This window comes from Pipra filicauda, unplaced genomic scaffold (genome assembly GCF_003945595.2).
Source record: "Pipra filicauda isolate LSUMZ 115617 unplaced genomic scaffold, ASM394559v2 scaffold1_size10287979_pilon, whole genome shotgun sequence".
Classification (NCBI taxonomy): domain Eukaryota; kingdom Metazoa; phylum Chordata; class Aves; order Passeriformes; family Pipridae; genus Pipra; species Pipra filicauda.
Window position 1 is genome coordinate 7,468,220 of NW_024104310.1, and position 24,669 is coordinate 7,492,888.

At 45.2% G+C, this 24,669-nt stretch overlaps 1 protein-coding gene across 1 annotated transcript in view; it reads right to left on the reverse strand.

The window, feature by feature from the left end:
* ACVR2B (activin A receptor type 2B) overlaps positions 1–24,669 on the reverse strand; it is a 99,727-nt gene that overhangs the window by 8,406 nt on the left and 66,652 nt on the right. Inside the window, exons 3-8 of the mRNA XM_027727790.2 lie at positions 11,842–12,049; positions 7,760–7,869; positions 6,030–6,181; positions 4,179–4,322; positions 2,943–3,086; positions 1,914–2,062 (exon numbers count right to left, since the gene is read on the reverse strand). Of these exons, the coding sequence (XP_027583591.1) occupies positions 1,914–2,062; positions 2,943–3,086; positions 4,179–4,322; positions 6,030–6,181; positions 7,760–7,869; positions 11,842–12,049 (907 nt within the window). The remainder of the gene's footprint in view (positions 1–1,913; positions 2,063–2,942; positions 3,087–4,178; positions 4,323–6,029; positions 6,182–7,759; positions 7,870–11,841; positions 12,050–24,669) is intronic.

The window sequence follows — 24,669 nt, forward strand, 5'->3', positions numbered from 1 at the left end:
AACTCCTACATCTTGATACCTGATAAAGGGATTTCCCTTTTAACTTCCTTCCCTCTCCCCCCCATTTCCATAAATTCCCCCATTTTTCCATGCTTTCCTTCCTTCTTTCCACAAACCACCTTGAACTGGCAAGTGTTAGCTGCAGTGCAAACATATCTAGGCCAGGGAGAGGGACCTGATCCAAACCATGCCAAGTAGAATTCCCACTAAAATTGCATGCATTACACCATCCTAAAATGGTCACTGATAACGGAAAGTGGCATGAAAAGAAGAAAATATTCTTTTCGATATAACGCTTCAAAATGTTAGGGAACACAGAGCAAGCAGATTATGAGTAATGGGTGCACTATCTCGATTTAGACACTGGAGATTTTATTTCCAGCTTCCACGTGGGGGCACTTTCGCACCAACAAGCGATTCCATAACCTTAATCCTCTTTACAGTGCTGGGGGCCAGTGAGGAGTTGGCTGAACCTCTGCCCAGCAGGGACTGGGGAGTTCCACCTGGCAATCCCAGCATCTCGGTGCGCACTGTGGGAAGCCTTTCAAAAATACCCCCTCCATCCCCCTCCCCAGATTTAAAATGCATTTAGTGTTTTCTTTTAAAAACAAAATTAAAAGGAGTGGGGTAATCCAAGAGAAATCCCCTGTGTCCTGAAATCCCTCTTCCGTAGGTATGTGCTAAATTCACACAAATGCTGCATTCTCCAGCTTTTATAATTTGCTAAATGGACGAGGACACTAATGAGCACGATCTGTTGCTTTAAAGCCTTTCTACAGCCTTCCTCTGTTCCCCACCCTCAGGAATTTTCATCTATAAACCACTGCCTTTATTCCACAGGGACAAATGTCAGGGACACAGGGGTCAGCTCCAGGAGCAGCACAAAGGCAGCTGCAGGTTCTTTCAACAGCCCCCAACCTCTCCAAAACCTTCAGATTTGGGGAGGTGAGGTGTTTTGGGGGCAGGGACACCCTTGCAGAAACAGAGATTATCTTGCCGTACACAAAGCCGGTCCCACTAGATCGGGTACAAATTGCTGCAGCTGGACATGGGGTTTAAGTCCCTCCTGGATGAAATGTGGTGGGTGGTGGGGGAGTATGGCTGTGGATTACGGCCTGTAGCCCGTGTAAATCCCTTCTGGAAACCGCCCCCACCCTGCCCTGCCATCAGCAAACCACTCAGGAGAGATGCTTTAGTCCAGGGCAAGCAATGTGGGACTCCAGAGAAGGGCCAAAGCAGTGGGGATGGTTTAACCCACTGCTTTCTGGATTCACACTGTCCCCACGGTGCTGCCGCCCAGGTAGGCTGAAGCATGTGCCAGGAGGTCTCAGAGGCAGGGTGGTGCCTGCTCTGGTATCTCTCATAATCACCCTGGCATGATTTGGGCTCTATAAAACTACAGTGAAAAATAAATAGCGGCCATTTTCTGTGTTTCCAGTTTCTCCATTACTTACCTCGTGATTAAAATCTCTGTGGGAAGACACATGGTGGAGTTATCAGTCTAAACCAGGGAAAAATAGGGTCCAACTCCTGGTACAGCCATAGAAATACACAGACTATAATGTGATGATATTATCAAGTAAAGTCCTTTCAAAAAGCAGTTCTGCAGCAAACAGCATTCCCTTCCCACTACACGTCAAGAGAAGAGTTGATGGAAGAGGGAAGCACCTACCCTTCAGACATTTGCCACCAACTACTACTAACTATACTATTTCACGGACGTGACACTTATTTGCTCTTTACCATTTCATATGTAGTTAAAAAAAATTCTTGTCTTAGCATAGGATTTGTTGGGTTAAAAGGCATTTAATTCCTAAAGGCACAACCTCCTCCTCCATTCAACAGCATCATCTCAAAGACGCTGCGAACGTTTGCACGCAGCACCTGAATGGTGTCAATGAAAGAGGCCGTACCTGTGTGCTATAGCAGGTTTGTGTCCTTCACCTTTGCACCAAGGGACGTCTTCATGAAGGTAGGACAAGCCACGGGCCATTGTTTCTGCAACATGGCAGAGCTCATTCCAGCTGATAATGTTGCCCTTCAGGTAATCCGTCAGAGAGCCCTGCGGAAAAGGACATTGTCAGTTCTTAATCCCAGATCCTGCTATGTGACAGATGTGCCAAATCATCAGTTCAGAGAATGGTATGGAGAGTGCTCGAGAAATTTGAACCTTGATTTAACAGGGGTGAAAAAATCACCAATGGAAGTAAAAGAAGGAGAAATAAAAATCAGGAGCATTCACCAATTTTCAGCCCTTGACAGCAGAGACCTCCTGATGTCTGCTTATTTGCCAGGGAAAAGGAGGGAGGTAAGGATGGGAAAAAAATCATCTTAAACCAGAGTAATTCATCTAACCTAAAAAAGGGGAAAGCCTTCCATGCAAGAAGATCATGCATGGTATCAGCTGGTTGTGGCAATGATTGACTCACTAGACCTTGGATTTAACAGAGGGATAACACTGCTGGCTCAACCCTGGATTTGCACATGTTTGTTTTATTTTAAGTGTTAGTCATATTTCATAACTAAAGCAGTCCATGAAACAGGAGATGGGACCCAAGTCTCAAAACCAAACACAGACCCCATATACAAAGGGCAAGCTAGGTCTGCAATGGTCTGTGACACCCAGCTCCCACGGGCTCCTCTACACACATTAAGAGATGGTGGCTGCCACATACATGAGCTGTGGCCTTTTGTGCTTCTCTCTCTTCCCGGGTCCCACCTTTATTAATCCTGTGTTTGTATAGGAAAGCCTTGAACACTAAAGGAAGGGCCTTTGAAGGAGGGCAGCAGGAGCACTTCACTACCACATAGTCATGGCCCACCAGGAACAGACTGGATAGATTACAGGGGAGCTTCTGGGTGAATATAAGATACCAAATTCTACTGCTTCGCAACCAGCTGCCTCTCTGTCTTTCCAAAATGTACGTGCAATGATACATTACCTTGTCGTGGAAAGCTGTGATTAGCCAGAGCTCTGTTTCCAGGTTTGTCCCTCTTTTCTCTGCTGCGATAAATTGCAAAAGGTTCTCATGCTTCATGCCAGGAGTGTTGAAAATCTCCCTCTCACTCTGCCAAGATTGCTTATCCTAAAGCACGGAGAAATGCACCATCAAAGATCATGCTTGCCTTTAAAGCAAACAGCTCCTTCAGTTCAGTCAGAGCTGCTCACAGCAGTCTTAAAATCATCTTCCAGTGTTCGGATCTGATGTATCCCTTCACAGTGAGGCTGATTCCCTAAGGAGTAGATGCTGGAGAAAGACTGGAAGTTGCTGTTCTTAGTCTCTCCTCTCCAGAATTATCCTCAGATATTCCTAAAGCCCATGTGTGGGAAGGGGGGAGGAATCCAAACTCAACCTCACTGAGAAATAAGATTTCCTAAAGATGCTCACAAGAATAAAGCCTGTGCATACAGTACCCAGATCTGCCTTGTAGCTGTAATTGTTGCAATTGCAAAATCTAATCTAGGCTCTTTTGAATATTTACTAGTAGGTCACAGCTGGCTTGGACAGAAGATGTGCAAATCTCCTTTAGCAATGCTATGACAACAAATATGGGGTGAAAAAGTAATGAAGAAGGAGACAGTGGAGGAGCACAAAGATGTTCTAGCCATTCTTCTATCATTTGACTTTTGATTGCTTTACTCTTTTCATCTGCAATTCCTAGAGAATCAAGTCAGGACTGTTCAAAGGTTTCCTAGAGCAGAAGACGTGAGCTGACAGAAATGCTGCAGTCCAATTAGCTCTCACAGTGCTGGGGCTCTGCCTTTGGAAGCTGTAAACTGTTTGCTAGGTTTGGGTTCAGATTTACAACCTACCCAGGCAGGACACACAAAGCCGAGGCTCTGGCCCTTTGTGTGCACTCTGGGCACTGCAGCTGCTCGCTGCCTTCCTGGACCTAAACACAGGCATTTGCTGTGAAGTTAAAATACCCTGCAGGTTTCAGAATGTGCTTGGTTTTGCCCTTGTTGCAACAAGTACTACTACAGGAAGCATTTGGTAATGAGATAATGCAGAGAGAAGTGTAGGAAGGAAGGGTCCTTGAACTTTTTCCCCCAGCACGAGAGCCCAAATGCATCTTTGTTATGGTCTTTAAAACCATAATCTCCATAGGCACTTAGAGCATCTCAGCACCAGTGAGGAAGCCTGGCAAGTGAGAACTTAATGCAGTGCCCTACTCACCTGAATAGGGAAGATTTTCACTGCTACGTAGTCGTTCATCAGCTGAGCCTTCCACACGCAGCCAAAGCGTCCCCTTGCCTTTATCTCCAAGAGCTGCAGAGGCTTTAGGCCAACCAGGGGAGAAGGGGGTGGTGGGCCAGGGTCCTGCACAAGAGAAAAACACTGTCACCACCTGAAGGTGGGCTGTAAAACGAAGTGACGGGAGGAATGGAGAGACTGCATGTGGGGAAAGAAGTGTAAAGAAGCCACATTTTATTTAATACAAATTATTTAGATATACTGTTTGTGGCAAGAACAGCCTGAAATTCCCTATCTTGCTCTATAAGGTATTGGTGTAGAACACATAAAATCATCTACATCTCCAAGTGTCACTTTGTGTGTTGAACTACTGCCTGCCACGCTCTGGCAAAACCTGAATACTCCTATATAATAGCAAGAGCTATTTTGGGCTGTAAAACACCGATGACCTCAAGTCTACCTTCTGTCAAAAGAAGGAACCTCTTGATCTTTGTGACCCAACAGCCAACTACACCTAAAACCTCCCACTGCTTTGCACTTCATTAGGAATGTTCCACATAACCTCAGCAATGGGCAGTAAACAGGTCTGTCAGCATCATAAAGATCGTATCTGTTTAAACTCTACATTTGCCCAGGAGGGCAGCAGAACCCTGCAGGACGCGTGGGGTTGGAGCTCTGTCCTACCTGCTTTCAGATGGGAAAGGTTCACAGTATCATAGAACCACAGAATGTTTTGGGTTGGAAAGGGACCTTGAAAATCATCTCATTCCAACCCCCCTGCCATGGGCAGGGAAACCTTCAGCTAGACCAGGTTGTTCAGAGCCCCATCCAGCCTGGTCTTGAACACGTCCAGGGATGGAGCATGCACAGTTTCCCCGGGCAATCTGTTCCGGTGCCTCACCACCCTCACAGTAAAAAAATTTGTACCTAATATCTAATCTAAACCTACTTTCTTTCAATTTGAACCCATTCCCCCTTGTCCTGTCACTTCACGCTCTTGTAAACAGTCTTGCCCCATCTTTTCTGCAAGTTTCCTTCAGGTACTGGAAGGCTGCACTTTGGTCACTCCAAAGTCTCCTCTTTTCCAAGCTGAACAACCCCAGTTGTCTCAGCCTTTCCTCACAGGAGAGGTGCTCCCTTCCTCTGATCAATTTGATGGCCCTCATCTAGACTCACTCCAACAGGCCAATGTCTTTCCTGTGTTGAGGACCCCAGAGCTGGATGCAGTACTTGAGGTGGGACCTCATCAGAGCAGAGCAGAGCAGAGGGGCAGAATCCCCTCTCTCAACCTGCTGAGCCCATAGTATGGGCTGTAATGGGCAGAGGAGGGAGGGAGAGGTAGCAGCTCCAGCCTCCAGAAGAAACCAGAAGGCTAAAGGGACAGCAGAGCCAGCAAGGACCAGTTCCTGATGGCTTTGGATGATGAGGATGACCTCCTGCATGCATTCTCTGAGGGCTCATAAAAACTGAGCCTCATCAGGGAAAGCATCTTCCCTCATCCCATAAAGCTGGTAGAACTTTATCATCTCTCTATCTCTACTCCTCTACAGAGTTGGTCGAAACAAGGCGACAGGTTTGAGAGTTTGGGAGGAAGGGTGGCCATCAAGCAGGGCTGTGTAACTCCATCCTTCAGGAATCTCGGGCATGGTGATAACCCCATCGAAATCCATCAGTCTAACACTAACACAGAGGACAACTGTACCACCAACTTCCAAAAACAGAGAAGAAAAGTTAGGCCATCAGAAAAGAGAGAAGCAGAAGCATATGTGAACATACCCTGTGCAGCCACCGTGCCTTTTGTAAGGCCCGAATAAAGGGGAGCAACTCCCTCACCTCAATAATGTCGACGTGCCCGTAGGGAGGTTTGCGGTGCCGGTACATCCAGAATGCCAGGAGGATGGCCATGGAGAGGACTGCGATGGGGAGCAGGGAGTACACCAGGATATTGAGCAGGGAGGGCGTTGGCGGCGGCGGCTCGTAGATGACTGTGAGAAATGAGCAGGGTAAATGAGGGAAAAGGACCCTTCAGGCAAGAAACAGCACTGGGAGCTACACACGTAGATGTAACCAAACCCCACCCATCCTTCTGCCCCAAAACTGACAATGCTTACTGGTGTGTCCTGTCACACCCAACACTATTCACAAGGCCCCATGGTTTTCTCTGCTCCACATGGCTGTCAGTAATGGAGTTACAATGGTCCAAACCACACTTTGCAAGCTGAGCCTCCATCTGACCTTTATTTAAGATAGGTATTTCTTGCTGGTGTACATAAAAGCAGAACATTTCCTGCTCTTAACCCTTCCAAATGTATTAAGAGAGCACGAAATCCCTTGCAGCTTTGCTTTGCCTTTTACAGTGATTGACAAGTTGTCAGTTTTTAGTAAAATGCTGCCGGAGCCACAATCAAATGCACTATTCCCACAGTAGTTCTTGTTCCAAATTACATCAGTGCAGTTGAGACACAAACAATGGGAATACTAAATGGAGCCATGTTGCTATGTTGGAGACAGGGAAGGAAAAAATAGCAAGACTTGCCAAATCAAACAAAAAACTGTGAGAGAAAGAATATTTGCCACTAGGTTGCTAGGGGTACATTAATAACAGGAGATAATAAAACCCATGTAAACAATTAAAAAACAAACAGGAAAGCCCAGGAAAATCTGGCAACGGTCTATTGGAACATCTCAGCAAATGCAGGTAGTTCATAGCAGAAGAAACCATCCCATGGAAAAGATTCACCTGCTTTAATAGTTTTTATTGAATGATACTTTAGAAAGTGTTCAAGAACCAACATTTTTCTATTAGCCTCTGAAGAAGGCTGCTATTACTTTTCTTCCTTGATGTATATCCACAGACTCTGACACACACACCACTCCCCATTCCCTTTCAATCCCCAAACTGACAAAATAGAACGAAATGCAAAAATCCCAAATGCTCAAGGTATTTGGAGACCTGTGACCTATGAAAACTAACGGAGAGAGTGTCAAATACCTTTTAAGAGTTTGAGGCTAGTTCCATGCTGTATAAATCACTCTGCCCTCTTCCCCTTGTGCAGGACTTTGTTTTGTAATATCCCACTGTGAATTGTCCACCATAAAGAAAACCTAATCCTTTTTGATGGTATCCGAGGTATTGGTACAAGAGGCTTTACCCACAGAGTGAAACAACCTTAAAAAACTGCTACTAAAGAACTGTAGGAAAAGGATTTATGGACTTTGTAACCAAAACATCCAACAACTCAATGTTGGCATGAAGCTGAGTGAGAGGAGGTTTAGGTCAAATATTAGGAAAAGGTTCTTCACCCAGAGGCTTGTTGGGCACTGGAATAGAGTTCCCAGGGAACTGGTCATGGCCCCAAGGCTAACAGAGCTCAAGTGGCATCTGTAGAACACTCTCATGCACATGGTGGGGTTTCTGGGTGTGTCCTATACAGGGCCAGGAGTTAGACTCGATGATCCTTGTGAGTCACTTCCAACTCAGGACATGCTATGCTTTTATGAAAGTCATCAGAAACTGAGTCTAGAGGAAGAGATCCCAACTCCCCCTCCTCCCAGTCACTCACCTTCTGGGCCGGTGACTTCAGGCAAATGGGTAAATTTCTCATTGCAATAGTTGCCCTCGCAGCAGCAGAAAAACACTTGAGGGTTTTCTTCTGTGGCTACGCACTCCTGCCTGCACCAGGGAGGGACAGACACGGCAATTTAGGAAAGAGAAAAACAAGGTCAGCCAACTTCTGCCTCTTTGGGCACCAACCTGCCTCAAACTGTCCTCTCCACACACCTTCTCCTGCGCCTGCGCTGCACAGATCAGCAGTCTCCACTTACAGAAAACAACTTGGCACTCGAATACCCCAGTGGATAGCAAAGACCCTTGAAAAGACCGTAAAGGAAACAAATGCTTCCATATGTACTGAGGGGCATTAGACGGCGAGTAATAAATAACAGCCGCCGCTGCTAACGCAACGAGAGGGAGAAAAATGATGGAGAGACGCCTCGGTCCCTGAACAGTGCCCTTCCCACAGCCCAGATGTACGCTGCCAGGGGAGAGAAGTATTTGATCACGCAATTAAAGATTGTGCCATAAAGAACATGTGATGAGGGCTGAGCTAAGACTGCTCCCACAGCCCTGAGCATCATGAATTCTATGCACTCAAAGGGCAGCAGACACTGGCAGGAACAGCCCTGCTGCTGCAGGCAGGAGGGAGGCTGCAGGTTCAAGGGCATGTAGTGATAGGACAAGGTAATGGCTTCAAACTGAAGGAGTGCAGGTTTAGATCAGATACTAGGTACAAATTCTTTACTGTGAGGGTGGTGAGGCACTGGAACAAGTTGCCCAGAGAAGTTGTAGATGCCTCATCCCTGGAAGCGCTCAAGGTTATGTTGGATGGGGCTTGGTGCATCTTTGGTCTTATGGAAGGTGTCTCTGCCATGGCAGGGGGTTGGACTGAGATAATCTTTAAAGATCACTCCCAATCCTAATCATTCTAGGATTCTATGATTCTCATTTTGGGTTTTTTTTAAGTTTAATTTTCAAGTGCCATCTCCTCCTTTAAAAATCTTATTCCTGCACAAAAACCTTTAAGAAAATCAAGTTGCAGCTCCCATTTTCTGCCTTTGCCTGTTATCCAGGTAGTGCTACAGCCTTTCCAGCACTGAGATTTCCTTCCACATTGTGCAAGGCGTTGGAGGATCTCCACAGATCAGACCAACTCCACTTCCACACATCCTCCCTCTCCCCACAGATCAATGCCAAAAGAGATGTGCGGTGATTTTTGCAGTGCTCTAGCAGTAATTTCTTTCTAGTTCTTAAATGCTGCTTCCCTTCCCAGCCTCCTTGTGCTATGTTACCCTCTGCTTTTAGTTATTAGGCTTGCAAAGCTGCTCTCCACAGAGAGCTGTATCAAACTATTTCCTGAAGCCCAGCTAAATTATATGCATAACTTCCTTCCCTCAACCACTTGGAGGAAGTAGCAAAACAATCATATGTGTTTGACATTATTACTCATTTCTGAATCCATGCCAAGCCTCCCTTTCTGTGGTATCACTGACACACTGCCACGAGAAGAACAGGAAGGGCTCTCTTCAGTCTTAACACTGGGTAGTTTTCGGTGCTTTATTCTTCTTGGGGGGAAAAAAACTGGCTATAGCCAAACTGTCTCCTGCAAGGTCTCAGCTAGGAAGCACTTGGTTTGTTTTTCAGGCTTTTATTTTTTACTTCAAAGCAAAAAAGCAGCCATTTGACTTATTCAAATGAACAAAGATGTTTCAACAAGTTAAACATGTTTCCAGATGCTTTTTCATGAAATCAGATAACAAGCCCTTTGGATTTAACAGCATCAGTGTTGGAGTCTTCAATAGAAAACACATCCTTTGCTAAATCTGTTGGTTAAGAAATCAAGCTAATGAGCGAAAACAGCCTGTTCCACATCTGCAATTCATTATCCCTGTCTTTGAGTTGGTGTACGCTCAGGGAAGCCACCCAGGTACGTATGACATGTTATACTTAGCAAATATTACAAATGAGCATTACAGTGGGAATGACACATTTTTCTGTGGCAGTGAGGGCACGTTTCAGAGTGTTTCACGTGCTCACATCCAAGGGAAGGTGTACATGACCTCCCCGGCGGGTCTGTGTAAATAAACGAGAACGCACACAAGTCGATTTTTAAACACTACCTTTTTCCCATAACCTTAAATGTACATGTGCCACATTCTTGTTTCCTTAAGATAAAGAACAGAGTAAGGAGCCGTCACCTTCGACGTCCCAACTCTTGCACTCCTTAATTTTTCCACCTTCCAGCGACAAGGAGGCAGCACTTGGCACATGCTGCCTGTGCTCCGAGAGCACCAGCCAGCAGAACAGGACCATGCCCTGCATCCAGGGAGATACGAGCACGGGTGCAACTCCCAAGGCTGCTTCCGGGAGCTCAGCATCCAAAGGTGCCAAAGGCAGAAACAAAAAGGGCATCAGCACAGAACCATTGATCAAAAAATCATCTTTTTAGCCATTTTTGCCATTTGGGATGCATGAATGTCTGCCAAGGGCACTCAAGGGAAGAGAAAAAGTAAAAAGGACTGCATTTAAAGAGCCTTTACTCCTTTACTTATTAAAGCTAACCTTTATTTCAAATGTTGCTTTTGACACTTGTACTGTTTGTTAATTCTCAGAAGATCGTTTCGCTTTGCCCTGGAACTTGTGGCTTTGAAGAGTCAGGCTATGGGATACTGGATACTCAGTTCCAGGGCTGCAAAAGGCTGGTGAGGAGCCCTGGAAAGTTTTTACCATTCTAACAGAGCAACACATTATGACAAAGTTTAAGAACCACTACATCCCTGCAGAGACACTCAGTGACAATACAAGTGTCACTGGATAGGAGAGCAGGCACTGAAAGGAGAAATCTGTTTACAGTAAACACTTCTGCCTGGAAGTAGGAAAATACAGTGACCTTCTGTTCTCAGAAGGATCGGCGTTAGGATGACTAATGGGCCAAGGAGGATTGATTTATTGGGAAAGAAAAAAAAAATTAACTATATATAGAGCTTGGCTCCTCAATTGGCAAGGGAATAGGTGTGGTGGGAAAGCAACCCTAGAGCTAATAATAGAATGAAGATGAGGAGCAACTCACAGTCGAGATAAGTTAAGACAATGGGCACAAAAGCAGGGAAAGTGTACAGCACCAAAGGGAGAAAACTCTTTAGCCATGGGACAAATCTAGTCCCAGCTCAACCCCACAGTGCAGGACCCGATGCTCTAAAACTTTTGGAATAAGAAGCTACAAAGACGCATAACTGGGAATTTCACAAATGTGAGCTCAACCCACATTGGTGGTATATCAAGGGAAGTCCTTGAACTTTATGTTGCTAACCCTTATTGAAAGCGTTGGGCTTGGCTTAGTTGGGTGGTCGTTGGGGGTTTTTTTTAAGAGAAACACTGAGCCTAGAGCTACTGAACACTGTCCTTTTCAACGGCGAAACTTCAGAGGGCTGTTTTCTTTAGCTGTAATTCTTTTCCCTCTGTGGAATTGCATCAAGGAAATGAGAAAAGACTAGTTAATTTTCCCAGCTATTTAATGAGGCTGGAGCCTTCGTACTACAAAACCTCACTCCTTTTCAGATCACTACAGGCAGCGACACACAAACTCACATGTTGCTTTTCCTGCCTCACTCTTTCTCCCAGCCCATCTCTCCGACTCAGCCAAAGAACAAACTTTTTGCAGCATCACAAACGTCAGAATACCTCAATCCCTAACTACCCTCAGATATCTGTGCTTTTCTAGACAGCTCCAAATGATTCCAAGTTTTCCTTTATATCGCCAAATGCTCTTGGAAGAACATGTTGCTCTTCACTTGATGGTACAGGACAGGTTTTTCAATGCATGCCAGAATTATCAAAGCTTTGCTAAGGAAAAAATGGAACCCAAACAAAACACAAAACCCCTAAAAGTGCCTTTTGCAGCTTCTATTTAGAATGTCAAAGCAGGTAAGTGACAATTCTGGGAGCTGCATTAGCAACAGAAGTAACTAGACGGGATGAATGGGTCAATGGACTTGGACTCGCTTTCTTTTCCTCAACGCACAAATTATGAGCCTTTACATTTAGAGGAACAATTAAACCTGTATTTAGATAAACCAGTTAGGCCATTACCTGTCATAGCAGTTGAAGTCATCTAACCAGCAGCCTTTCTTCACCAGCTCGATGGAGCCCGAGTTGTTTCTCCAGGAGGCGTAGCAGTGGAGCCGCTTGTCCTTCTCCCCCTCACAGCGCTCCACGCCGCTCTGGTTGGTCTTTTCCAGCTCCCAGTTGGCATTGTAGTAGATGCACTCCCTCGTCTCAGCCTCCCCATGGCCCGGGCCTGAAGAAAAATTCAAACCCCAAGAACGCTCAGGTAAAATCAGAAATAGATACTGGGAAACACATCTCCGCGTGGCTCCGTTTTGGGTGACGCATACATTTGATTCCCTGGGAGCTAAACAGTTTGTCAGTGAGAGCTTCAGCACAGCGTGGAGATTATTCTTCTTCTCTGGTGTGGGGTGGGGAATGGAGAGGTCAGGTTTGCCTAAGCTCACAACAGGAGCTCATGGTGAAGTCAAGAGCCCAGCTGAGACCTCCCCAGATCTCCTCTGGCCAGTGTGTCAACCACAGGACCTTAAAAAGGGGATACATGTGCAACCCATACCCAGTATTCTCTAGCCACAGAAACCCTGTTTGGGAAAAAACAACCTCCCAGGGTGCTACTTGATGCTTGTTGGCTCTTCACACAACAGAGTCCCTCTCACTCCTCACCACTATTTTGGAAAACATCACGTAAAAATAAATAGTTGCTTACATGAGTAGGACATAACTGAGAACAGAAAACATTCATCCCGCAGAGGAGGGTCAGACCATTCCTCACTTGGGTCCAAGTTCAGGCTTATTTGAGTAAGTCTCCATATGATAAATGCAATATTTTCAGCTGCAGTTGACACAGCTCATGGTCCCTCTCTACCCATTCCAGACCTTCAGCAAAAGACAAGTCTGTTTCCCAAACAACTCCGGCCATCCAAATGGATGCTTGGTCATCACAAACAAAGGAATCTGTGGGTCTTTTTCCATTTAGAGTTTTGTACCAAAGGACCATGGGTTCCTACTGCCCCTAGGAAAACAATTCCTTCATAGACACCACGGGGCAGAACTGAAACATGATTGCAGACACATCCATTAAAACCAGAGTCAAGTAAGGGAACACTGATATCTGCAGGTGACCTGTTTTGTCCCAAACCTTAGAAATCCTCTCTTCATTTGGAAATATGCTGCTTTGTGGCATTTTGAGGAATAGTTTAAAACAAAACGAAGAATGAAACAAACACAATTTGTAAGTAGACAAACAGAAAAGGCACCATGAGCCTTGTACCATGAAGCTCATGATTCCATAAATCCTGAAATGCCCTGCAGCCATCTCTCTTTGGGATTACCCAGCCTAAGGCAAGGTGAGACCCAGCCATTATTTTGATGGATTGTAGTCATGGAAAATGCAGGTATCCCAATAAAACGTGTTGACAACTTGGGTAGAAAACACAAAGAGATCCCACAGGACGGTGAAATGAAAGTGCTCTGCTCTTAGAATAGCCAGACCTCTGTAAACCATAGAATTACACTTCCGGCTGGAAAATTTTGCAGTCCTTTCATGACTATCCTCTCCGAAGGTCGTGCAACCTTTAATGTTGAGATTAAGGCAATCAGGACCATGTCTGGATGATCCATATGCAATCCAGCCTGTGATTCCCGCTCAACATGGCAAACCAGCCCCTTCTGAGAGGTCTCTGCAAGTGGATACAATTCAGTCTTCATAAGACACTGAGCAGAAAGTGGCTGAGAGCTGGCAGAGAAAGAGCCTAGCACAGGTACCAGTCCCAGATACCTCCTGTATCTTCATCAATTCCATACTTGAACACCCATCCACTGATGTAAGTACCCTCACAACACCCAGCCAGAGAAGGGAGTATTACTTCCAGTGGAAGATTCAACACATCCTGTCCAGTCTCCAAGCAGAATTCACCTCCAATCATGCAGTGCATGGAGATCCCTTTAGAGATGGTGCTTGAGAAAGAGATTTCTTTCAAGCTATTCAGTGTAGCTTGATCTGCTTTAGGGAATCAACCCCCAACTGCCCCACAGGCATCAAGAAAGGAAAGTAGGTGACCTGACAGAGAGTAGAAATAGAACTTCAAGAAGGTTGCAGAAGAAACCACAGTTTCTGTACAAGCTAGGGGTGATGCATCCAGTCTGCTCCCAGTCCCAATACCTGGACTCAGCAATGGGTAATTTCCGTGGTACAGAGCAAACGCATTACACTAGGAAGATGTCTTTGCAGGCTGAAGAGGTGTTCAATCCTTCAATAACACTTTTTTGGGGGAAGAACGTTTAATCTGCATCGTGGGAGAGACTGCAAGGGAGTAGGGGTATGAGAATGTCATAAAGCTGACTTTTGAAACTGGAAATTATATTCAAAGCACACACGAACAAGAGCTCAATATCAATAGCACCTGCAGGCTTTATCAGTGCTTGCAAAGCTCCATCAGAGTTTTCCTCTGACAAGTTGCTTACTATAATGAAAACAACCTACCAATATCCCTCAACACAGAACAGTGTCAATATTGACACTCCTTGTTAAAGCCTTGATATTTGTTCTCTTGATACTTACACCATGCTTTGTTAGGGCAGATTAAGCATTTTTGCTAAATACTAGTTAAATCAGCAGGAAAGCAAAGGAGCTTTTTTTTGGGGGGAGGGGGAGCAGGGGGAGAGAGGGAGATATATTTTTATTTGTAAAGAAAAGAGTAAATACCTTGGCTTCGTGGAATCATAGAATGTTTTGGGTTGGAAAAGACCCTTAAAGGTCATGTAGTCCAACCTCCCTGCAATGAGCAGGGACATCTCTGACTAGACCACGTTGCTCAAAGACCCATCCAACCTGGCTGTGAATGCTTCTAGGGATGGGGCACCCACCACCTCTCTGGACAACCTGTGCCAGTGTTTCCCCACCCTCATTGTAAAATGCACCTTCACTGTAATACCCCGCATGGCTTCCAGCTAATACCTGATAGCTAATACTCGCTATCACCTTCTGCTCTCCTCCTGGAAATACATTTTGTAATATCATTTTCATCATCCCAAACTGAATCTCGCTTTTGATCAAGATGGAAATTTCCTCTCCCTCCCTAACTCTGACTCTCAGAAAGCTGGAAGGTTTAATGAACCATTTTACTGCAAATCAGCCCCAAAATCTAATCCTGGCTCAGCCACCTCCATCTGTAACCTCAAGAAATACTGTGTAGCCTCTGTTTTCTCCACCTGCAACAACGGCAAATGCAATGCACATAGCTGCAGTGAGATTCGATATTTCCACTGTGCTTTGAAAAGGGGATGTTGAAAAGATACGAAGCAGGAGTCGTATCGGCTCTGGGACCAGCAAACCAAGGCTGCTAAATCCTGTGCTGAGCCCAGACTCCCTTCCCCCAAGACAGTTGTCTTTTCTGGAACAAGTTTCAGCTGAAGACTAAGAGCTGCTTGCAAACATGCAAACCCAACTCTGCAAACAGCAACCGTGCCAGGAAAAAGGCCTTTCCCAGCTTTCCCCCCGCTGTCAAAGTTTAGATGAGTTGAATAAAAGCATACATAAAGTTTTGGATGACTAAATATATGTATGCTTTCTTTAAAACAGTTCTTAAGGATGCTTGCATTAAGAAGACACTTTAAAAACCTGCGTGTTTGTTGCTTGCTCTCAGATCTTTTTAAAAGCCATTTGGTAGGATCCTCACCCTGCTGGGTGCTCAAGACTGCAAGAAACCCTCCTGTTTGTGCCCAAGATGGTCTCAGCAGGAAGGGGCACGGCTCCAGGTCTGGGTATTAATTTACCTGCTGCTTTAGCTCATCAAGAAACACTCACACCTTGCTCTGTAATGGATCATGCAGAGACCAAAGTTTGCAGCTAACTGCCTGTTCTGCCCTCGCTGCATTAAAACCCTCAACTGAACAGAGGGAGGGAGAATCAAAACAGGGGTTTGTCCCTTTGAGGGAGATAGGTGGGGTAGTGACTAAGAGAAGGAAATCTGAGCTTTGTTCCTGTATCTCCAGGGAGCCCTGTAGTCTCTCCTGTCTCCTCTTCCCCCCTTGGGCAGTGGATACCCCCAAAGCCACTACAGGTCTGTAAGAAATGCTGAGCTGGACATTGGGTAATGGTTTGTAACTAAAAGAGAGTCAATTTGGATTAGATGTAAGGAAGAAATTTTTTACTATGAGGGTGATAAAACACTGGAACAGGTTGCTCAGATTGATGGTAGATGTCTTATCCTTGGAAAGGTTCACTGTCAGGTTGGACAGGGCTTTGAGAAACCTGATGTAATTGAAGATGTCCCTGATCACTGCAGATGAGTTGAACTAGATGCCCTCTAAAGGTCCCTTCCAGCCCAAATGACTCCATAATAGGCACAGATCAACCATGTCCTGCTTCTCATTTCAGCATAACCTGGCTCAAGAGAAGTGTTGTACCAAACCTGAGTATCTGAGAGAAAGGACACAACTAATTTTGGGCAAAAGAACCTTTCCTGAAACAAAAAGCCTTTCAGTACAGTCACAAACACATCTTGGGATGGACTAAAGGGGCTGTGTCCCCCCAGACCTGCTCTCCCCTCCTCACAACGCTCTTGTCACCTCCCTCACAGCAGCCTTGGTACGTAGAAAAGCTCCTCAGCTCCTTCATTCAGTGGCACTGCCTGGTAACATCCTGCTCACACAGGATGGAAAATAAACATCCCAGGGAACCGCTCAGCTTTTGGCAGAAAGTCAGCAGGACTTGGGCACAATGAGATATAAAACATTTGCTAAGCAAGTGTTTGAATATCGCTGTTGGAACCTGGTTTAATTCATTGGGTCCCCGTTCCCCTCCTGCCTAACCCTATTCTGCCAGCCATAATGCAAAATTTGGGAAAAAAAGCTGTTTCCTACCAATAGGAGAAGGGGCTCCCGTTAGGTACAGGCAACAGGTACAGTCACAGGTGGGATCTGCTGGCTCCTGCCATCCATATGCCATTTTGCAGGGGAGATGTTTCCACCACAGCTGGGTGACTGCCTGCAGAAACTACACTGGCAACACTGTGCAGAAAGGCTGAGCAGGCAAACCAGGAGCATGGCTGTGGGGCAGGAGCATGGACATGGGGCAGAAGCACAGCATGCCTAGCAGTGCAGCCCACTATTAGTCCAAGTCCTCTCCACGGAAAAGTCTCGTGCCAGCAACCAGGCAAAACTGATCAACGTTTTAATACCACGATCCACAAAGAGTCATTTAAGGAATAAAGCCTGAAGTCCTGTTTGAAATCAAAGTCTAAGGAAGCATCAGGCTTTGCAGGAGCAGATGGGTTTCTGGCATCCCACTGCATCCACCCAGCGCTTCGGGGATGACGCAGTGTGGCTTCTCCTCGAACAAAAGCTGCACAGAAGTACCTTTGCACAAAATACCAAGCCCAAATAACTCCCATACATCACGAAGGCAGAGGGAGGCTACCCACCATCACCCATTTTTGGGGTGGAAATCAACCTTTTGACCTCAAGTCCTGAGGAACTACCATTATGCTGATTCCCTTGGGTCAATTTTCTGCTCCAAATGACTGAAGCATCACTGAGTTTTTGCCAAGCAAGATCCCCAGCACCTATCTGAGGCACATAATGATGGGAAGAGCAGTTGAAGCACCATGCGACACAGGAGGACCTCTTGTCTCTACTTGGGAGTTGCAAGGCACAGAGGGAGCTCATTAAAAAAGGGTCCTCTTGAACTGAAGGAATTCAGCCTGCTGATGCATAGGACCCTGCTGCTGATCTGAGACTAAACTCTGCTCTCCTAATTTGGAGTCGCTGACAGATCACTGAGGCTGCATCATTATCCAACAGCTTCTAAATTATGGCCAAGATCCAGTGTGGCAACTCCAGGTCTAGGTGTTAGCAGTTGCTGCGCTCCTAACTCATAATGAGATACATAGGGAATATCTTCCCAAAGGCTGAAGGCTGCTATAAATCTCAGCTCTTTATCTCTGCCTGTCCCCTTTTGAAAACCTAAAAAGAAAGTATATATGAAAAGATGGGATGTGTCAAAATAGTCTGCATAAACACTGAGTGATTTACCAGACAGTCTGTTTGCCTGACTGTCAAAACCACCAGGCTTTATATATGAAACTGTGTATGCAACTGAAGCTATTTGCAAACACTTCGTTATGTCCCTATATAGCTATTTGTACATGTAATTTTATAATGTAAAATGACAGAGATTGTACACTGAATCGGGGTAATTGCCCTCTAATTTGGAGGGTAATTGCATGTAGCAATTAAGCAACTGCGGATGCATTCTTGCACGTGTGATTATGAAAGTCGGGCCCTTTGTTTGAGGTTTGGGTTTGTTTTCAAGAGCTATCCCTCAAACCACAGCATGGATGAGCAGAGCTGGGAAATGAGAGGCTGCTGGGTGCTCACCTTGCAGTGCAGCATCTGCTGGGATGAACCATTTCAGTGCCAGCTCACACCCACCCCTCCCCATCCCTCAGCACTGCAGGGATGCTAAACTAGCCACCTCTGAACTCACAGCTGCATTCTGGCACACCCTTCAATGGGGAGACCACAATCTAAGCATATGTGGAGCACACTGAGAGGTACTAGTGGGGAGGGAAAGGCAGGGAAAGAGGACTGCTGCCCCCAACTCTCCTTTTCTCAGACACCTGCCCAGAAATTATGTGCAGCGCTGCAAATTAAAGAATTTCAAATAGTTATTGCTAGCATTCCAGATCCCAAAATCAAGCCAGATGAAGGCTTGTAACTGGGAATGTTTGGAAAACATTGCTCTGGAGAGACCACCCAGTTGCATCTCTACAAAATGAATATATGATTACTAAGTGTTGCTCCAGCACTTATTCCCCAAGTGGGGTGATTTCATTCCTGCTGTACTTCAGTAATAGGGTCTAAATACGTTTTTAGGCAAAGCATCAGGCTAGTGATGACATCTGTGGTTAAGTACGTAACTGAACACGAGGATTTGAGGACTTGTTGAGTGTATTCCCTGTTCCTTCACAAAAGCCTTGAAACGATGGAGCCCCATGGAACTGAAATGAGCCCCCATGACTCTGCAGAGCCCTTTTCTCAAGCCAAAACCTCACTGCACCTTTGGGGAACTCAATAGCCAGGCATAGAATGGTCAAATACCCAGGGCCTGCCTCTTCCAACCGGCTGAATGCCAGAGTGGGCACTGCCCTGGCTAATTAGAAGCATCAACTATTGCAGAATGTTTTGGTTCTTAAGCCAGATCAGGCAAAACCAGGCCCAGGCAGCACCGAGAACAGCAAAGATGTAACACCAAGGGAAGATATTACTTGGAATTTTGTTTTCTGTCAATAGATTTGGCTTATCCCACAGTAAAAGAGCTCCAAGTTTTCAAGTCAATCAATGGCTGTTAATCTATTATCTCAGTATATATTTCCATGGTAACCTGCAATGATGCCATTGACAACCAGCCTCAAAAGGACAGGAGGCTTTAAGTCATTTTCTTTTAAAATTAAAAAAGGAACTTTAATATTAAGAATTACATCCTCCCTGCTCACCAGGGATGACAACTCAGGGCTTCTATATTCACACCATGACTCACACTTCACAGCTTCCACGGACATCTGTGTAGCAATGCCCCCCCCCTACACCATATATCTCTTTTTTAACTTGGGTTTAAGTCAGTAAAAGATAACAAGGAAATTATTCAAAAGAATTAGGTCTTTACTAGAATATTCCCCTAAACTGACAGCAAAACCTGTTTCGTAAAATAGAGTGTGTTTTAGGAGTCATTACTACCAGCTGGGGGAAAGGATGCAATAAAGGTTTAATTCTTCTGAATAATTTCCTTGGTATTTTAAGTCAAAGAGGGTAGATAGAAAGTGGTGGATAAAAGGACCCAGAGAAGGACATGTAGCATTCCAGCTTCTCATAAGTCCATAAAACCAGGCAGATTCCTGTAGAGGGAAGACGGAGCCGAGTGAGACAAGAGCAATATTCGATTTAGTGGAATACTGAGTGTACACACACACACACACACATGCACACAGCACTGACGAGATTAATCTCTTGGCCCAAAGGGGAGGATCACTCAGGAAAAGGTTTAGTAAATCATTCCTCTGGCCAGGCAGAGCGATCCAAGGAGATTTGGCCAGGTCACTGGCTGGCCTGGTGTGCAGCAGGACAGAAACATTGCCAGCAGTTAATCAATTTTTGGAAGCAGAGCATTTTTGACTTGAACTCAGATGGTCATTTCTATATTTTATTTAAAGAAGAGATCATTTTAGTTATCCATTAGAAAAATCCTATTTTGTATCATTTCAGTTAAGGACAAAGCCAAAATGTAATTATATTTCTTCCTTCGCATTGCTAACTGTATCTGTCTCCCCAAAAAAGGCTTTAGTTCTTTAATAAAACCATCAAGGAGATCAATCAAAACCATTTAATGCCGTGGTGCTTCTGCAGTTCATGTTTAAATGCACTTTGGGTCACAAACGAGGCAATTTGGAAAGCAGAGCTCAAACGGGATTAGTAATAACACATAAAAAAGGCCTAATTTCTTTTTCTTTTTTTTTTTTTTTTTTTACACAGATACACACTCCTCCACTAACCCAAGAGAACGAAAACAAAATCAAGTCAGCCCTGACGAACACAAAGTTGCAGATCCAAAAAGGGCACTGCTGCTGCCCGCCTGCCTGCACACGGTGTGGGGTGGAGGAGAGCGTGTAAAGCTGCAGATCGCCCATCCAAATTTCCAGAGACTCCGAGCTGCTGTCTGTCCACGTGTGAGCATCCCCAAGGATGACACCTCATGCAGGACCTCTGAAACAAGCCTCTCCTCCACCTACCCTGCTCATTAGGAGACACCTCCAGGCTTCCTTTGCACCACCACGCCAAGAAAATGCATTGCTCCGTACAGCATTTTTATAAAGGAGAGGTGGTGTTTTCTCCCCAGACCACGAGTCTTCAAACAAGCATACAGTTATTGAGATTTTATTTTATTTTTTTTTTCTGAAATTTGAGGTGTGCATTTATAAAAGCATTAAGCAGGCCATTTATTTGGCTTGTAACAGCAATGACTAGTCTCTGGCATGAAAAATGGCCCCTCGTGGGCTGAGCACTGTGCAAATAAGCTACCGAGAAGGTTGTCTCAGCCGCCAAACTTTGCAGCCTCAGTGACAGGAAACATTAGAGTTTAATTGCAAGATTAAGATATTTCCAACTACATGCCTGAAAATCAAAGAGAGGGCAGATTTTGACCAGATGCCACCAATCACTGAGTAAAATACGTGGCAAATTCTGAAATGACATTTAAAACACAGGCATTTTTTCTCTCCCTTTCTCCCGAGGAGCCAGCATGAGGTCTCCACAGAGCACGGGAGGAGGAAGTCAAATCACGTATGTTCGTAAATATTTTCCCCCCACACAGTGAAGTTTTGAAAAGCTTTCAAAGCAGGCCTTCCAGGCAGAAACTTCCTTCCAGGCAAAGGGATGAGGATATGGGAGCATCTCCTGGTGGAGTGCAGAGGTTTAAGGAACAGTGATAACCACGTGGCGATGCCTTTCCCAGCTCTTTCATGTGCACCTGTTCCATCCTACCATCCTCATCATCTTATGCTACTGCCACCAGCAGAAATGCTTTTCAGAGCTCCTGATTTTTAAGGTCTTCTCCAGGGAGAGAGTGATGTGTGTCTAACACAGCACAGCACACCTGGCAAGCCACAGACAGCTTCACTACCCAAACAGCAGCACCTCAATTCATAATCTACACATGGCCCTCCGAGATTTATCAGCAGGGACATTTCAAATATGCTTTAAAATGTGCTGAGTCTACTAAGATTGGGCCCCAAGTGCTTTTCTATTGATTCTGCTTGACATTTCCAAATACCACAATTCCAAATTTAATTCACTGGTAATTGGAAAAACTGTAATGCATGTAAATGGACAAGAAGATGTGGGAAGTCCAAAAGGTCAAGCATCAGGAAAGCATGCCCCCAAGAATTAAATGATGCTTGTTTGTGTTCCTGTCACCCTCTTCCACTTGAATAATCAAAGCTCGAAGTGGGGCAGTTTTCTCAGCAGGATGGAGAAAGAAAACAAATAAAAAAGCACAACTACTCTAAACTGTGGAACAGGTTCAAATTCACTGTTTTACACTCCCTCATTGACCAGAATTCAAATACACCATAGAGATGACTCACTCAATCAGCAGATTACATGAGCAAGTGGGAAACTGGGAAGAAATAATTTGATAGTGTAGTCAGCAGAAGAAGATTCTCTTTACCTAGAAATCAGGTTTCTGAGATTACCTTTCTGCTACACCACAGCTTCTCCTTGCCAGCCAGTTGAAGGGGAGGCAGTGACAGAGAGAAAATCTTATAGATGTCTAAGTTCAAACCTCAATTCCAGCGTGCTGATGGATGGTTGTTGGTTTACGCCAACTGGGGTCTCTTCTTTATTTACCTGAGAAAACCAAACTTCTGCTTCAGAGGAACCAAGGGCCTCAGCAACAAGAAATGGTGTGGGCCCACACAAGGGGTGCTTGCCCAGCCCTTTGCATAGAGCCCTGAGTTACAGCAAAGCCCGTGACTCCCTGCAGCATGCTCCAGAGCTCGCTGTATTGATGGGGAATCAAGCCCTTTTGGGCAAAGCCCATTTGTGTGTTATACAAAATGCAGGATGAGAAAATCCCTGTATCTCTCCATGTTCCAGAGAACAAAACGTGTAGATTTGAGCTGCCTTCCCCAGCACGTGAGGAATCATTGATGCCTTGACACGCTGGTGCATTTTAGCTCAAGGGTAAGAGCATGATCCAAGTGCAGTGCACAAAGAAGCACGGGCACAATTTATAGCCAGAGTTACACCGATGAAGGACAATTATGCATTACAACATCCCATGGAGAGATTCCTTCGTTCAGCCCACAGCAGTACACGTGAAAATACTTGATAACTCCTTGAAGCAAGGGACATCTTTTGCATTACACTCTAGACTTTCAGATCATTCAAGGTTTCCAAAAGAAACCACTGACTTTTAAAAGGCTCCTTCCCAGTGTACACTGGTATTTCGAGAGTTAACAATCTTCAGTGAAAACATGAGAAGGCAGAAGAACCCAGCCCGAAAGAAGGGAGGAAGGAAGAAAAGCAACTTTCTAGCCCTTGCAATCACAGCCTCCTCCAAAAGGAAGTAAAGACATTCCTAAAATTCTTCAAGGATGAGAAACAAGTTGCCAGCCGAATCAGAAGTCCATTTCTCCAGTCTTTATGCTCTTAATGGCAAATCCCACATGAGCAATTTCAAGAGCCCCTTTTACAATGGAATTTTCTCCCAGGTGGCTACAGCACATCTGGGACGTGTCTCATGTTTACAGAAACGTACCTTTCTCCTTTGGGCCTATTGACAAAAGGTCCTGTCAAATGACCTGAGGAAGGAATGTAGCACAACCCAATACCATCATGCAATTTCCAGTGATTGTTTCTGTTACAATAATGAAAGGCACAGAAGAAATGGCTGGATAACTGTAGTGATTCTCTAAAGACAAGTTATAAAAGAGATGCTGAAGAGATATTATGTAAAGGGAGTGGGGGAAAATAAAGTCACCTATTAGATTCCATTTTGATTATATGCACTCACCAGCATCCAGATCCCACTTTGAAATACAAATGTTTTTGAGCAGATTGTCCCAGAAAGTTGAAATCCTGCCTGTTTCACAGGTGGGAAGCAATAAAATAACTGTGTGCTCTGAGGCAGGTCTTCTCCTTCCCAGTTTTCTCACACTGTAGGAAGACTGAAACACTTTGGACCACAGTGTGCACACGGAGTGAAAGAAGAACTTACCCTCCATCCGTGTCCAAGCTTTCTGGATGACATGAGCTCAACAGCTCCACCCCAGAAACTGGGTACATTCCCTTCCAGTTCGACTTTCTATTTAGATGCCCGTTCCCATGGTGACCAGGCTCCAATATTACGTAAAACAGCATAAAGTAATATTCTAAGATTCAGTACAGTACTTCCAGCCAATTCCCTAACCTCGGATAGGTGGGAATCTCCACAAGCCCCATCTCTGATGCTGCTCCCTCTTTATTTCGATGCTGATGTACGAGAATAAGGAGACGGGGCACTTTCAGGGACACCACAAGTATTTAAAGGGATTTATCACCGGAAATACAATTAGAATCCAAGACAAGAGAAGGCTCCGGGGAGATCTTGCTGCAGTCTTTCAATATACAAAGGAGGTTTACAAGAAAGATGGAAAAAGGCTTCTTACCACACTCTGCAGTGACAGGACAAGGAGCAGTGTTTTCAAACTGAAAGAGGATAAGCTTAGATTAGATATTAGGAAGAAATTCTTTCCTGTGAGGGTGGTGAGGCACTGCAACAAGTTGCCCAGAGAAGCTGTGGATGCCCCATCCCAGGAAATGTTCAAGACCGGGTTGGACAGGGCTTGGAACAACCTGGTCTAGTGGAAGGTGTCCCTGTCCATGGCAGGGGGGTTGAAACGAGATGATCTTTAAAGGTCCCTTCCAACCCAAACCATTCTACGATTCTATGATGGAAACAGGTGGGTCTCTGAAAGAAAAAACAACAGTATATGGTTGTCAGCCTCAATTACACAACTGTTGTGGTGACAAGAGGATGTTTGAAACCTGGCAATTCTCCTCATGTTGAATGTTACCATCTGTGGACACAAACACTGCTCTGCTGCCAGTGGCCACCCCGATTCCACCGCAAGGCCATTAACTGCCCCAAGTCCCCTCTGATTTCCCATCATCAGCCTTTCCCTCATCCACTAGGTGGGTCACCTTGTCACAGAGGGAGATCATGTTAGTAAAGAGGACCTGCCTTTCATAAACTCATGCTTGTTGCACCTGATCCTCTGGTTGTCCGTGTCACATTATGGCACTCAAGATGATCCC